General features: G+C 43.1%; 1 protein-coding gene across 1 annotated transcript; it reads right to left on the minus strand.

Annotated features, from left to right (window-relative positions):
• On the minus strand, window positions 1-7,407 carry LOC106577872 (GTPase IMAP family member 4-like). Its single transcript, XM_045700598.1, has 3 exons — window positions 7,197-7,407; window positions 566-1,834; window positions 1-8 (listed from the first exon to the last, which is right to left on the minus strand). Exons 1-3 carry the CDS (start codon window positions 7,210-7,212, stop codon window positions 1-3), a joined length of 1,293 nt encoding a protein of 430 aa, XP_045556554.1. The 5' UTR covers window positions 7,213-7,407.
• Window positions 7,408-17,261: the final 9,854 nt, after the last annotated feature.

The raw sequence follows: 17,261 nt of genomic DNA on the forward strand, positions 1-17,261 counted from the left end.
TTAGTAAACTATTGAAACACAGGTTGTTAACACTCATTCACTCATTTCACCTGTGTTTTCTGAATACCTAGAGTGCTCCTGCTACTTCTTTTCATCACTCAAACTCACTTTGCTGTAGGCAACCCCTCTGACATACATCTTACACTGTCCACAATACCTTGACCCTTCTTCCAAATTGCCTTACCCACCTCCCAGACTGCCTCAGCTGCTTTCTCTGCTGCCTCTCCTGGTGTCTCTGCATTCTCTGCTGCAGCAGCTCCAATTATGCCCCCTCCTATTCCTCCTGTTAATGCTGCTATCAAACCAACAGCTATGCCTAACCCTGTACCCACTCCAATGTTTGCCCCAGCTCCTCCTACTGCTGCTCCTGCTGCTGCTCCTCCTCCAGCTCCTCCTCCTGCTACTCCTCCTGCCACTCCTCCTGCTACTGCTCCTGCTACTCCTGCTGCAGCTGCTTCTCCTCCTGCTGCTGCTAATCCTCCTGCTGCTGCTACTCCTCCTGCTACTCCTTCTGCTGCTGCTGCTACTCCTCCTGCTGCTGCTGCTACTACTCCTTCTGCTACACCTGCTGCTGTTGCTAGTCCTCCTGCTGCTGCTACTCCTCCTGCTACTCCTGCTGCTCCCGCTACTCCTCCTGCTGCTGCTCCTCCTACTACCCCTCCTGCTGCCGTTACTCCTCCTCCTGCTAGTCCTCCTGCTACTCCTGCTGCTGTTGCTACTCCTCCTGCTACTCCTCCTCCTGCTGCTGTTGCTACTCCTCCTGCTACTCCTCCTCCTACTAGTCCTCCTGCTACTCCTGCTGCTGTTGCTACTCCTCCTGCTACTCCTCCTGCTGCTGCTGTTGCTACTGCTCCTGCTACTCCTCCTCCTGCTGCTGCTGCTACTCCTGCTACTCCTGCTGCTGCTGATACTTCTCCTGCTACTCCTCCTGCTACTCCTCCTACAACTCCTCCTGCTGCTGCTTTTGCTGCTGCTGCTGCTTTTGCTGCTGCTGCTGCTGCTGCTGCTGTACTACTTAAGAGAGAAAGTACTACTGCCAATGACCCTGTAATCCCAAGTAGAGCTCCTACCACTATACCTGTTGTTACCCCTGACAGTTTGATCAGGAGTTTCTCTCTCGCTCTTTCCTTGGCTAGTTTTTCGATCTCTTCCTCTGACATCTGGCTGTTTGACTCTCTAAGACTCTCTATCTCTGCTTGTATGACTCCCTCCACTGCTTGAAGCATCTCATTGGTGTAGCATCTTCCTCCGTCCTCTCTCTCTATGGTGTTGAGTAACTCTGCTACTTGGTACTGGTTGTTCCTGTACTGACTCTGCTGACTGGTGTTCCAGTATTTGTTGTCAATGACGTGACAGCGGCCACCACATTTCTCCACAAGCTCACTCAGTTTCTTATTTGTTTTCACAAAATCCTGAATAGTTTTTCCTTCAGGAAGCTGGTCACCGTAAATGAAGAGAACTGTGGCATAATTGAAGATCTGTCGTGAAAAAAAGTTCTCGATTTCTGTGATGACTCTTTCCTCGAGGACTGTGTACTTTTCCACTTTAAGCACAATGAGAAAGACATGTGGCCCCGGAGCACACTCTACAATACATTTCACTAGTTCAGGTTTCAGATCCTCTTCAGGGATGTTTGTGTCAAAAAATCCAGGTGTGTCTACTACAGTGAGTTTTCTTCCATTGATGATCTTGGTCTTTGCTTCACACTTGTGCGTTCCGGAGTTGGCTGAACTGTCTATCTTGAACTCATCTCCTCCTCCAATGATGGTGTTTCCTGCACTGCTTTTGCCACTTCCTGTTTTCCCCAGCAGCACAATCCTCATTGCGTTTGACCCTGTAGGGAGGAGGGGGTGTCATTATGACTTAAATGTATTTTCATTGACACACTGGAGATATTATTTATAGTAATATACATGTATAATCACAAAGATCTCTAAAGGATCCCTGTGTCATTACTTAATTCATTGGTAACACATTTCTTGTAAAGAAGTGTATCTTAAATAATACATTAAAGCTAGAGTCCTTTATTGAACCAATAACAGAGTGGTCACCCACCTCTACTTTGGTAAACAGCTGAGGGATGAGGCTGGAGAAATGTAACCACTTTCAAATTCATAGACAGAGCTACTATCTGACAAATTATAGTTCTAACAATGTTTTGAGGCTAAACAATGTTTGCTCACATTTACATTGTTTAAAAACAGAGTAAAACAAGCATAGCTATATATTTTGGGTTCTGATGGGGTATGACAGGTGAATTAAGCTCATGAGGCATAATATATATTGTGCAGTGGGAAAGTATTCAGACCCCTTGACATTTTCAAAATGTTGTTACGTTACAGCCTTATACAGTTGAAGTTGGAAGTTTACATACACCTTAGCCAAATACATTTAAATTCAGTTTTTCACAATTCCTGACATTTAATACTTAGGTAAGTTAGGATCACCACTTTATTTTAAGAATGTGAAATGTAAGAATAATAGTAGAGAGAATCATTTATTTCAGCTTTTATTTATTTCATCACATTCCCAGTGGGTCAGAAGTTTACATACACTGAATTAGTATTTGGTAGCATTGCCATTAAATTGTTTAACTTGGGTCAAATGTTTCGGGTAGCCTTCCACAAGCTTCCCACAATAAGTTGAGTGAATTTTGGCCCATTACTCCTTACAGAACTGGTGTGACTGAGTTAGGTTTCTAGGCCTCCCTGCTCGCACATGCTTTTTCAGTTCTGCCCACAAAGGTTCTATGGGATTGAGGTCAGGGCTTTGTGATGGCCACTCCAATACCTTGACTTTGTTGTCCTTAAGCCATTTTGCCAAACCTTTGGAAGTATGCTTGGGGTCATTGTCCATTTGGAAGACCCATTTACGACCAAGCTTTAACTTCCTAACTGATGTCTTGAGATGTTGCTTCAATATATCCACATAATTTTCCTCCCTCATGATGCCATCCATTTTGTGAAGTGCACCAGTCACTCCTGCAGCAAAGCACCCCCACAACATGATGCTGCCACCCCCGTTCTTCACGGTTGGGATGGTGTTCTTCAGCTTGTAAGCCTCCCCATTTTTCCTCCAAACATAATGATGGTCATTATGGCTAACTATTCTATTTTTGTTTCATCAGACCAGAGGACATTTCTCCAAAAAGTACAATCTTTTTCCCCATGTGCAGTTGCAAACCGTAGTCTGGCTTTTTTATGGCGGTTTTAGAGCAGTGGCATCTTCCTTGCTGAGCGGCCTTTCAGGTTATGTCGATATAGGACTCGTTTTACTGTGGAAATAGATATTTTTGTACTTGTTTCCTCCAGCATCTTCACAAGGTCCTTTGCTGTTGTTCTGGGATTGATTTGCACTTTTCACACCAAAGTACGTTCATCTCTAGGAGACAGAACATGTCTCCTTCCTGAGTGGTATGACGGCTGCGTGGTCCCATGCTGTTTATACTTGCGTACTACTGTTTGTACATATGAACGTGGTACCTTCAGGCATTTGGAAATTCCTCCCAAGGATGAACCAGACTTGTGGAGGTGTACCATTTTTTTTGGCTGATTTTTTTGATTTTGCTATGATGTCAAACAAAGAGGCACTGAGTTTGTAGGTAGGCCTTGAAATACATCCACAGGTACACCTACAATTTACTCAAATGATGTCAATTAGCCTATCAGAAGCTTCTAAAGCCATGACATCATTTTCTGTAATTTTCCAAGCTGTTTAAAGGCAAAGTCAACTTAGTGTATGTAAACTTCTGACCCACTGGAATTGTGATACAGTGAATTGTAAGTGAAATAATCTGTCTGTAAACAATTGTTGGAAAAATACTTGTGTCATGCACAACGTAGGTATCCTAACCGACTTGCTAAAACTATAGTTTGTTAACAATACATTTGTGGAGTGGTTGAAAAATGACTTTTAATGACTCCAACCTAAGTGTATGTAAACTTCCGACTTCAACTGTACATACATACATACATACATACATACATACATACATATATATATATATATATATATATATATATATATATATATATATATATGTATGTATATGTGTTGTGGGGGTGCTTTGCTGCAGGAGTGACTGGTGCACTTCACAAAATGGATGGCATCATGAGGGAGGAAAATTATGTGGATATATTGAAGCAACATCTCAAGACATCAGTTAGGAAGTTAAAGCTTGGTCGTAAATGGGTCTTCCAAATGGACAATGACCCCAAGCATACTTCCAAAGGTTTGGCAAAATGGCTTAAGGACAACAAAGTCAAGGTATTGGAGTGGCCATCACAAAGCCCTGACCTCAATCCCATAGAACCTTTGTGGGCAGAACTGAAAAAGCATGTGCGAGCAGGGAGGCCTAGAAACCTAACTCAGTCACACCAGTTCTGTAAGGAGTAATATATGTATATATATATATATATATATATATATATATATATATATATATATATATACAATCAACTATATATATTTAAAAAATCCCCTCATCAATCTACTCACAATAGCCCATAATGACGAAGCAAAAATATGTTTTTCGAAATTCTAGCAAATGTATAAAAAAGAACAAACTGAAAAATCACATTCACATTAGAATTCAGACCCTTACTCAGAAATGTGTTGAAGCAACTTTGGCAGAGATTACAGCCTCGAGTCTTCTTGGGTATGACACTCCAAGCTTGGCACATCTGTATTTGGGAAGTTTCTCCCATTCTTCTCTGCAGAGCCTCTCAAGCTCTGTCAGGTTGGATGGAGAGCGTCGCTGCACAGCTATTTTCAGATCTCTCCAGATCGGTTTCAAGTCCGGGCTCTGGCTGGGAATCTCAAGGACATTCAGAGACTTGTCCAGAAGCCTCTCCTTCGCCCCAGTCTGTGGTCCTGAGCACTCTGGAGCAGGCTTCATCAAGGATATCTCTGTAATTTGCTCCGTTCATCTTTCCCTGACCAAGGCCCTTCTCCCCCGATTGCTCAGTTTGGCCGGGCGACCAGATCTAAGAAGAGAGCAATCGGGGGAGAAGGGCCTTGGTCAGGGAAAGATGAACGGAGCAAATTACAGAGATATCCTTGATGAAGCCTGCTCCAGAGTGCTCAGGACCACAGACTGGGGCGAAGGAGAGGCTTCTGGACAAGTCTCTGAATGTCCTTGAGATTCCCAGCCAGAGCCCGGACTTGAAACCGATCTGGAGAGATCTGAAAATAGCTGTGCAGCGACGCTCTGGTTCCAAACTTCTTCCATTAAAAAATGATGAAGGCCGCTGTGTTCTTGGGGATCTTCAATGCTGCAGAAATGTTTTGGTACCCTTCCCCAGATCTGTGCCTCGACACAATCCTGTCTCGGAGCTCTACGGATAATTCCTTTGACCTCATGGCTTGTTTTTTGCTTTGCCATGCACTGTCAACTGTGGGACCTTATATAGACAGGTGTGTGCCTTTCCAAATCATGTCCAGTCAATTGAATTTACCACAGGTGGACTCCAATCAAGTTGTACAAATATTTAAAAGACGCTCAATGGTAACAGGATGCACCTCAGCTAAATGTTTAGTCTCATAGCAAAGGTGTCACGACTTCCGTCGAAGTTGGTTCCTCTCCTTGTTCGGGCAGCGTTCGGTGGTCGGCGTCGCCGGTCTTCTAGCCATCATTGATCCATTTTTAATTTTCCATTTGTTTTGTCTTGTCTTTCCACACACCTGGTTTCAACTCCATCATTACATGTTGTGTATTTAACCTACTGTTCCCCCCCATGTCCTTGTCCGGAATTGTTTATTGTAAGTGCATGTGCACGTTTATCTGGTGTGCGACGGGTTTTGTACCCATTGATTGTTTGTTCTGATTCCGGTGGTTTTATTATTAAACTGCTTCATGGTAACACAGTTTTTGTCCCCCCCCCCCCCGAGCCTGACTTCTCTGCCGCCCGTATGCACCCCTTACAAAAGGGTCTGAATACTTATGTAAATAAGGTATTTCTGTTTTTAATATTTTATAAATTTGCAAACATTTCTAAAAACTGTTTTCGCTTTTCATTATGGTGTATTGTGTGTAGATTGATGAGGAAAAACAAATATTTAATACATTTGAAAAAAAAGGCTGTAACGTAACAAAATGTCGAAAAAGTCAAGGGGTCTGTGTACTTCAAGAATCAATGGGTACAGATAATTAATACAAAATTCAAAAAATGGATGTATTAACTGCTGATTGCCCCTTTAATGAAAATGTGTGGTAAAAAGTTGATTAACAATAACTATATTAATCTTCTAAACTACATGACACACTTGCTAAAAGAACTACAAGCAACGAATAAGAAGATACTCTCCGTGCTTGTCGACCAATGTTTTTCTGTATGAGGAAACGTGTCTATTGGTTTGATCCTAAAGTGAAGGAACATAGGAGATCTGTAAGCAACTTCTCTGACTTTGTTATATTATATCTAAAGTTTAAGTTCAAAGAAAATATCCCACTTTGTTAACTAAATGGATCTTTCTAGATTCTCTATAGAGTATCTCTATGGCAAGACTCCTGTACACTTCTCATTTGTAGCAGAATAAATATATGTGTTAATCTCAGGATCAAACTTTAATGTGACTTTCTGGCATCATCACATTTTTTGATCTACTTCCCCAGAGTCATATGAACTCGTGGATACCTTTTTTTGTGTCTGCGTCAAATAGGAAGAAAGTTAATAGGTAGTTTCACATGCCAATGCTAACTAATGTTAGCTCAGTGATTGGAAGTCTACAGGAACAGCTACCATGCTAGCTGTTCCCATAGATTTCCAGTCATTGCACTAATGCTAGTTAGCAATTGCACTAACACCAGTTAGCTACTTCCTTCATACTGGACGCAGAGACATAACATTTTTTATCCACGAGTTCATGTGACTCCGGGGAAGTATTGTTTTGTATGTGGTTTATTCTTTATTTCAGCATCACTCTGTAGCATGCATACAGCTCCATTCAGTGCATAGTAAGTAATGCCTAACTTGACATCTCGTAACAGTATAAAGGCCCTCACTGCCAAAATAATGAACTATCCCTTTAAATTAAAGTATTTCGTTTTTTGCCGCTATAGTCTAGAAGTCAGTAATGTGAAGATAAGCAATAGTAGCAGAATTAGCCTAGTCCTGATTTAATTAAAGCTCTGACTGGGAAATCGCCCCATAATGTCATCTAAAATATAAAATATGTTCTATTTAACAGACACTCACCAGACGATGAAGCCATCTTCTCATAAAGACAAGTATCCTCTACTCAAATGACAGAATGTGAACTTAAACAATCTGATTAGCTGTGTCTAAATGTTTTCTGCTATGAGGAAGGAATGGAGTGTTGAAACCTGCATGTGTTATGTCTTTCCAGGAAGATGTTTTCTTCCCTCTGCCTTCGTGCACTCCGCTTCGCCGATCTGTGACAACTGGTAAGGTGTAAGCAATAGCTCCATCTAGTTTGCGCCACATTGCTTTCACATATCCAGTCCTATCAGATCTGTGAAGGGGAGTAGACGAGAGGAGAGGGGAGTGAACATCTTCCTGGAATGACACACAGCCATTGTCTCTCTTGTTATCTCTGTAGTTCCCCATAACTAGATGACATGTCATACAGTACCGCTGACCTTGATAATATGACAGCCATAAAACCAAACAGATTGGTTAGAGTTTTGGGATTACATTTTGTTTATAGCTGTTAAATACCCTTGAGATGAAATGAGATGAAATGCTCCAAGATGATGTATGGAACATTTAAAAAATATCTACATTCATAAAGTATTAACCTATTGAGTTAAATGTTTATAAAGAGTAAACACTAGCAAACTCTATATTTTACTTTCTCTTTCAACAGTAGAAGGGTTGAGAATATGACAGAGATACAGTTCCTCAATCTCAACAGTGGAGCCTCAAAGTAGTAACTGATCCTGACCTCAACCAAACCTATAAAGTCCTCCTCTATACCCCTCACGATTTCAAGATTTGAAAGACACTTGGTTTCTACATATGAATGTTAGGAGCACAGCATTCCTGAGATAATGTATCTTTGTATAATGTAGTATTCATGTGTAATGATCCCTCCTTGCCGTAAAGATAAGGGTGACGCACCCACCCATGCGCACACACACACACACACACACACACACACACACACACACACACACACACACACACACACACACACACACACACACACACACACACACACACACACACACACAGAGTGAGTAGAGAGAGAGGAGGAGATACAGAGAGAGAGAGTCATATGAATAGGTGTGATGAAAAGGGGAAATGTAAACTTTACAAAACTGACAAACATTCTAGAAGTAATTCAATTAATGTTTTAGCCAATCACAGTGAGATGTACACACACACCTTCATAACAATCAATTGGGAGAGTAAGAGAGAGAGACACAAGAACAAAAATAAACATTTTAAACTATTGTATTAACCCAGCAAACAGTAGCTTCAGAGAGAGAGACAATTTTGCTTTCTCATAAGAGAATGGGAGTTGTTCTTCCAGATACATACAGAAAGAGCGAGAGAGCCTCTGTACTGCTGTTGTGTGGTGTAGATTCATAATCGTTGCTGACAAATGTGATACACACTTATTGTTTTATAAATAGATACATCAACAGAATACGGAATACTCAATCCACAGTCCTAAAATTGAGGAATCCTTTAGAAGAGAAAATCATAATAAATATATATATTTTTAAAGACTTTAAAGACTTTGTCCATAAAAAAGCATACGTTTCTGTGTGCTTCTTTAGCAGCTCATCAGTAGTTACATTTATTTAGCTTTTTATGATGAACACTAAAATACACCAGTATTCTAGTCCAGCCACTGGGGCCTGACAACTTGGATGGAAAATTACTGAGCATAGTAGTGGACTGTCACATCCTGACCCTAGTAAGATGTCATTTTCTATAGTAGAGTAGGTCAGGGCGTGACAGGGGGTGTTTTGTGTTTTTCTATGTTTTCTATTTCTATGTTTTAGTTCTAGTTTTTCTATTTCTATGTTGGGGTTGTTGGGTTGATCTCCAATTGGAGGCAGCTGGTCCTCGTTACCTCTGATTGGAGATCATATTTAAGTAGGGGTTTATCTTCCTGGGTTTTTGTGGGTTATTATAATTTGAGTAGTGTTTGTTTCTCTCTGGGTCACGGTTTGTTGTTTTGTCAGTTCAGTTATTTATGTATTGCAAAGTTTCATGGATTTAATAAAATGTGGAACTACTACCACGCTGCACTTTGGTCCGCTCCTTCCGACAGCCGTGACAGGACGATATTTCCACTCCTATTTGCCACATCTTCAATCTAAGCCTACTAGAAAGCATGTGCCCTCAGGCTTGGAGGGAAGCAAAAGTAATTTACTGGCCCTTTACTGGTTCAAATAGCCGACCAATCAGCACGTTACCAATCCTTAGTAAACTTTTGGAAATAATTGTTTTTGACCAGATACAATGCTATTTTACTGTAGAACAATTGACAACAAACTTTTAGCATGCTCATAGAGAAGGACATTCAACAAGCACAGCACTGACACAAATGACTGATGATTGGCTGAGAGATATTGATAAAAAGATTGTGGGGGCTGTTTTGTTAGACTTCAGTGTGGCCTTTGACATTATCGATCATAGTCTGCAGCTGGCAAAACTTATGTGTTATGGCTTTACACCCCCTGCTATATTGTGGATAAGGAGTTACCTGTCTAACAGAAAACAGAGGGGGTTCTTTAATGGAAGCCTCTCCAACATAATCCAGGTAGAATCAGGAATTCCCCAAGGCAGCTGTCTAGGCCCTTTACTTTTTCAATCTTTACTAATGTTTTGCCACTGGCTTTGAGGAAAGCCAGAGTATCTATGTATGCGACTGACTCAACACTATACATGTCAGCTACTACAGCGACTGAAATGACTGCAACACTTAACAAAGAGCTGCAGTTAGTTTCAGAATGGGTGTCAAGGAATAAGTAAGTCCTAAATATTTCTAAAACTAAAAGCATGGTATTTGAGACAAATAATTCACTAAACCCTAAACCTCAACTAAATCTTGTAAAATATAATGTGGAAATTGAGCAAGTTGAGGTGACTAAACTGCTTGGAGTTACCCTGGATTGTAAACTGTCATGGTCAAAGGCGCTGCTCTACCTTCCTGACAGCACTGTCAACAAGGCAGGTCCTACAGGCCCAAGTTTTGTCGCACCTGGACTACTGTTCAGTCATGTGGTCAGGTGCCACAAAAATTGCAATTAGTTCAGAACAGGGCAGCACAGCTGGCCCTTGGATGTACACAGAGAGCTAATGTTAATAATATGCATGTCAATCTCTCCTGCCTCAAAGTGGAGGAGAGATTGACTTCATCACTGCTTGTATTTATGAGAGGTATTGACATGTTGAATGCACCGAGCTGTCTGTTTGAACTACTGGCGCACAGCTCGGACACCCATGCATACACCACAAGACATGCCACAAGAGGTCTCTTCACAGTCCCCAAATCCAGAACAGACTATGGGAGGCGCACAGTACTAAATGGAGCCATGACTACATGGAACTCTATTCCACATCAAGTAACTCATGCAAGCAGTAAAATTAGATTTAAAAAACAGATTCAAAAACACCTTATGGAACCTTATGGGACTGTGAAGCAACACAAACATAAGCACAGACACATTCATACACACACACACACACACACACACACACACACACACACACACACACACACACACACACACACACACACACACACACACACACACACGACATCATACGCACTATACACACACGTACACATGGATTTTGTACTGTATATATGTGGTAGTGGTGGAGTAGGGGCCTGAGGGCACACGGTCTGTGAATGTCCTGTAATGTTTTTAAAATGAACTGCCTTACTTTTTCTGGACCCCGGGAAGAGTAGTTGCTGCCTTGGCAGCAGCTAATGGGGATTCATAATAAATACAAATACAAATACAGTAGCCATTTTGTCCAACATTTAAGCTTTGAACGTTTGGGCCTAGAGTCACAGGCTATCGTCGTGCCTTGAGGTCCAGGGGAAGTGAGAGGGGAGGAGGCCTCTCTCCTGGGCATGGTGTCTCCCTCATGGGTCAGGTACTGGCAGCCCATGAGGTCTCTTACCTGTAGCCAGGGGTGTCCCAGGGCCTTCCCCACACTGAACCTACGTCTCACTGACACTTAGAGCAGGTTGATCCTACCCCCTGACAGATATAATGTTAGACCAGGGTTTTAACTTTGACATCCTGTGTGTGCTTTTTCCTGTGGATATATTTTTTCATTGACTCTGTTTGGAATTAGCACCGCAAACATCTACTTGAAACGATTTAGTATAATCTTGGCTGCAAGGACTTTTGTTTGAAGGTATCAGTAGCTCAGGGCTATGGAAATAAATTGTTGTTTTTGTCAGCCCTGAATGCTGATTCATTGGCCTTTGCTCCCCCCGCCTTCGACAAAACACTAGGGGGAAACTTTGCTCTCTCTCTAGTGAGATGTTGGTCAGGCGGGATACAGACTTACCCTCTAATGAGACGTTAGACCAGGGCAGGAGGGGTACAGACTTACCCTCTAATGAGATGTTAGACCAGGTCAGGATGGTTACAGACTTACCCTCTAATGAGATGTTAGACCAGGTCAGGATGGTTACAGACTTACCCTTTAATGAGATGTTAGACCAGGGCAGGCAGGGTACAGACTTACCCTCTAGTGAGATGTTAGACCAGGGCAGATGGGGGTACATGAAGGCAGCGTTGGTGATCTGCTGTCCGATGTCCTCGCCTTCGTTGAGAGAGAACGTTCCACTCAGGCTGACATACAGGACCACACCCACCACCACCCACATGTCCAGCGAGCGGTTGTAACCATGGCACATTCGGAAAGGGAAAACTATAATACCACATTACTACATTATTATACTGAACGACAATATAAACACAACATGTAAAGTGTTGGTCCCATGTGTCATAAGCTGAAATAAAAGATCCCAGAAGTGTTCCATATGCAGAAAAAGCTTATTTCTCTTAAATGTTGTGCACACATTTGTTTACATCCCTGTTAGTGAGCATTTTTTCTTTGCCAAGAAAATCCATCCACCTGACAGATGAGACATATCAAGAAGCTGATTAAACAGCATGATCATTACACAGGTGTACCTTGTGCTGGGGACAATAAAAGACCACTCTAAAATGTGTAGTTTTGTCACACAACACAATGCCACAGATGGCTCACGTTTTGAGGTAGCATGCAATTGGCATGCTGACTGCAGGAAAGTCCACCAGTGCTCTTGCCAGAGAATTGTATGTTAATTTCTCTACCATAAGCCACCTCCAACTTCATTTTAGAGAAGATCACATGTAACCACTCCTACCCAGGCCTTCCACATCAGGCTTCTTCATCGTCTGAGACCAGCCACCAAGACAACTGATGAAACTGAGGAGTATTTCTATCTGTATTAAAGCCCTTTTGTGGGGAAAAACTCATTCTGATTGGCTGGGCCTGGATCCCAAGTGGGTGGACCTATAACCTCCCAGGTCCACCCATGGCTGCGACCCTGCCCAGTCATATGAATTCCATAGATTAGGGCCTAATTTATTTATTTAAATTGACTGATTTCCTTATATGAACTCTAACTCAGTAAAATAGTTTAAATTGTTGCATTGTCACGTCCTGACCAGCAGAGGGTGTTGTTGTGTAGTTTTGGTCAGGACGTGGCAGAGTATGTCTGTGTATGTGTGTTCTGGGTGTTGTTTTTCTATGTGGGTCTGTGTGGCTCCCAATCAGGGACAGCTGGTGATCGTTGTTCCTGATTGGGAGTCATATAATTAGGAGTATGTTTGTCACTTGTGTTTGTGGGTGGTTGTGGTAACACTGCTAGTCTTTTTGTATGTATAGCCTGTTGGCATGTCGGAAGTCGTTTGTGTTTATTGTTTTTTCGTGTATTCTTTATTCTTTACATTAAAAGATGAGTATCCACATCCCGCTTGCATTTTGGTCTGACTCTGACTTCGAGATATCTTCAGATGAAGGAGAAGATTATGACAGAACCACCCACCACAACAAGACCAAGCAGCGGAAGAAGGAGAAGAGGAACACTGATTATATGGACTATGGTGAAGAATGGACTTGGGAAGAGATTCTGGATGGGGCTGGACCTTGGCACCAGGCTGGGGAATACCGTTGCCCACAGGAGGAGTTGGAAGAAGCTAAGGCAGAGAGGCGGCGATATGAGGCCAGGAACGCGCTGGCGAGGAAGCCGGAGAGGCACCCCCAATAAAAAAAATTGGGGGGCATACGGGTAGTTTGGCTAGGCCTAAGAAGAGCCATAAGCCAGCTACCCGTGAGTATATGGAGGAGCGTATGAGGTGGAGGGCGCCGTGTTTTGCTGAAGTGCGCACTATCTCGCCCATACGCACGCACAGTCCGGTGTGCGCCATTCCAGCCCCTCGCAGATGCCGTGCTAGAGTGGGCATCCAGCCTGGTAGGAGGATGCCTGTGCAGCGCGTCTGGTCGCCGGTACGCCTCCTAGGACCAGGCTACCCTACTCCCGCTCTACGCACGGCAACCATCAGGCCCCTGCATAGCCCAGTTCGCCTGTACCAGCACCCTGCTCGTACAGGGCTGTTAGTTCCATCCAGCCAGGACGGGTTGTGCAGGCGGTGCGGTCACGGCCACCTGTGCGCCTCCATGGCCCAGGCTTTCCGGTTCCCGCCTCTCATGCTATCCCGGAGGTGAGTTCCTCCAGTCTGGCACGACCAGTACCAGCAACCCGGACCAAGCTTCCCATGAGTTGGCCTAGTCCTATTCAGCCTGTTCCCGATCCTCGCACTAGCCCTAGGGTGCGTGTCTTCAGCCTGGTACCACCTCTACCAGCCCCACGCACCAGGCTTCCAGTGCGTCGGCCCAGCCTCAAGAGCCCGGCACCAGTGTGCAGTCCAGAGTATCCGGCACCAGTGTGCAGTCCGGAGTATCCGGCACCAGTGTGCAGTCCGGAGTATCCGGCACCAGTGTGCAGTCCGGAGTATCCGGCACCAGTGTGCAGTCCGGAGTATCCACCACCAGTGTGCAGTCCGGAACCGAAGGGAGTCTGCCTGCGACCCGGAACCGAAGGGAGTCTGCCTGCGACCCGGAACCGAAGGGAGTCTGCCTGCGACCCGGAACCGAAGGGAGTCTGCCTGCGACCCGGAACCGAAGGGAGTCTGCCTGCGACCCGGAACCGAAGGGAGTCTGCCTGCGACCCGGAACCGAAGGGAGTCTGCCTGCGACCCGGAACCGGGTGAGTCTGTCTGTGACCCGGAACCGAAGGAGTCTACCTACGACTCAGAACTGAATGTGACTAACTGTGTATTGAATGAGTCTGCCTACAGCGAGGAAATGAAGGAACCTGCCCACGATCCACAACGGATTGAGTCTGTCTACAACCCGGACCCCAATGAGTCTGTCTACAACCTGGAGGGCAGGAGACCCGGAACCAAAGCCACCTCCAGGATAGGTGGGTTGGGGAGGGAGGGTGTAGCACAGTGCCATCGTTGACGGCAGCCACCCTCCCTTATTGTTTAGGGGGTATTTGTTTTTGTTGTGGTTTTGGGGGATTTTGTGGTTTCTTTTTTTAGGTGCATTCGGGGTGTGCACCTTTAGGGGGGGGTACTGTCACGTCCTGACCAGCAGAGGGTGTTGTTGTGTAGTTTTGGTCAGGATGTGGCAGAGTATGTCTGTGTATGTGTGTTCTGGGTGTTGTCTTTCTATGTGGGTCTGTGTGGCTCCCGATCAGGGACAGCTGGTGATCGTTGTTCCTGATTGGGAGTCATATAATTAGGAGTATGTTTGTCACTTGGGTTTGTGGGTGGTTGTGCTAACACTGCTAGTCTTTTTGTATGTATAGCCTGTTGGCCTGTCGGAAGTCGTTCGTGTGTATTGTTATTTTCGTGTATTCTTTATTCTTTACATTAAAAGATGAGTATCCACATCCCGCTTGCATTTTGGTCTGACTCTGACTTTGAGATATCTTCAGATGAAGGAGAAGATTATGACATGCATGTTGCATTTATATTTTCTTCAGTATATTTTACTACGTTACTATATTACTATGTTGCTACATTATTACATTACAATATAGTAAAACTATATTAATATACAGTGCATTCTGAAAATATTCTTGACTTTTTCCACATTCTGTTACATTACAGCCTTATTCTAAAATGGATTCAATTGTTTCTTTCCCCCTCATAAATCTACACACCATACCCCATAATGACAAAGTGAAAACAGGTTTTCAGAATTGTTTGCACATCTAATAAAAACAGAAATACTTGGACATGATTTGGAAAGGTACACACCTGTATGTATAAGGTCCCACAGTAGACAGTGCATGTCAGATTAAAAACCATGAGGTCGAAGGAACTTTCCGTAGAGCTCCGAGACAGGATTGTGTCGAGGCACAGATCTGGGTAAGGGTACCAAAACATTTCTGCAGCATTGAAGGTCCCCAAGAACACAAGCTCAATTTCGAGTACATTACAAAATGTAGAAAAAGTCAAGGGGTCTGAATACTTTATGAATGCACTGTATATCAATGAAGACAAATCACTATATATCAATGATGACAGTAGATATCACTATATATCAATGATGACAGTAGGTGGCACCCGATAGTCATGATAGACAAGGCAACCAGAACTCCAGACTTCTAAATAGCTCAGTTCAGTTTTCCTTACTCAATATTGTTCTAATTAGCAGGTCTGCCTCCAGGGCAGAATTAATGTGATTGGTTGAATGACAGCTCAACAGTCAGTGGGTGGAGCTTACAGAAACCTCTGAGAGTGAAAAGGAACAAGGCCTCACTAGGAGACATGTTGGTGGTGGACTGGTGGAACCAGACTGATCACTAGGCTACGTTGATGGTGGGTGAGGAGCATAACACATAGGTTTTCACACATAAGGGACTAATCCCAAATTGACCCCTAAACCCTACATCCATCAATCTCAACTCTGGATTTCGAAGTCAGTTACACTGCATTTTTTCAAGGTTCCTCTCTAATCAGGGACTGATTTTGACCAGGTGTCTTCAATGAATTATCAGGTAGAACAGAAAACCAGCAGGCTCCGGACCTCGTAGGGTAAGAGTTGAATACCCCTGCACCCTATGTACTTGTTGAGATCTGACTGCGTCCACTTTTCAGGCGTCTTTTCTTCACGCAAAAGGCGTGGCTCTGGGCCTGTTCCAGTGAAAGCAGGATATCCTTCTCGTCGGACTCGTTAAAGGAAAACGTTTCTTCCAGTCCGCGGTGAGTAATCGCTTTTCTGATGTCCAGAAGTTATTTTCGGGTCATAACATTATGTACACAATAAGTTACAAAAGAAGTTACACAAAGCACCCAAAAAAAATGTTTTAAATAGCACAAGTGGTTGGGAGAATGTAAAACGTCAGCCATGTTCTTCGGTGCCATCCAACCAAAAGACACTAAACAGACACACACATTTCAACAAACGTCAATGACATCACACCTGGTCTGACCCACATGTTCCCACCTCAACCATACACATCACGTATGTCTCAACCCCCCCTCATCCTTCATCCCCTGGAATTGTTCAGTTCTTGTACAGTAGCACTCTATGCCATATGGCCTCAAATAGCAGTTTCTCCATTTTTCTCCGTAGTCCACACCTTTTCAATATTTAAATAATACATTTCATTCATTCACTGCTGTAGTGATGGAGGATAATTTGATTTCCAGTTTAAGTTGACTTTTAAAAAAAAATCTTTGACGAGAAAAGTATGGTCGACCCCATTGGGTATCTTACCGCACTCTCATATGCCATTTCTTGAAATATGCAGACTTAAATATTCAGCTCTCTCTCTTATGCTTTCGATAATTGCGTGTTGTAATGTACACAGAAATATCCATCAGATTGTGAACAAGTAGCTTTTTTTATTTTTTTTTGCAAGCAATTCAATCAACAGAGTGGAATACATGCCAGGACACAATCCTTCTGCAATCATTTAAAAGAGTAAATACAAAATGTATCATAGTAATCATATAAAAGTCATCAAGATTTGTTTGTAAATAAAGTCAATATTTATACAATTTAGGTGACATCACTGACTAAATTTCCATGAACTATAAGCTATTAGGCTGTAAAAAGGGAAACCCTGATATCAAATCTATGCCTTGGGAAATACGGTTTTATCAGCCACTTCTAAGTCTTGTTACTCATACAGTGTTATAATGACATGTTACATATACTGTGTGCTTTTTTTTCATTTTACTCATCATCTAC

Source organism: Salmo salar, chromosome ssa18 (assembly GCF_905237065.1).
Source record: "Salmo salar chromosome ssa18, Ssal_v3.1, whole genome shotgun sequence".
NCBI lineage: Eukaryota > Metazoa > Chordata > Actinopteri > Salmoniformes > Salmonidae > Salmo > Salmo salar.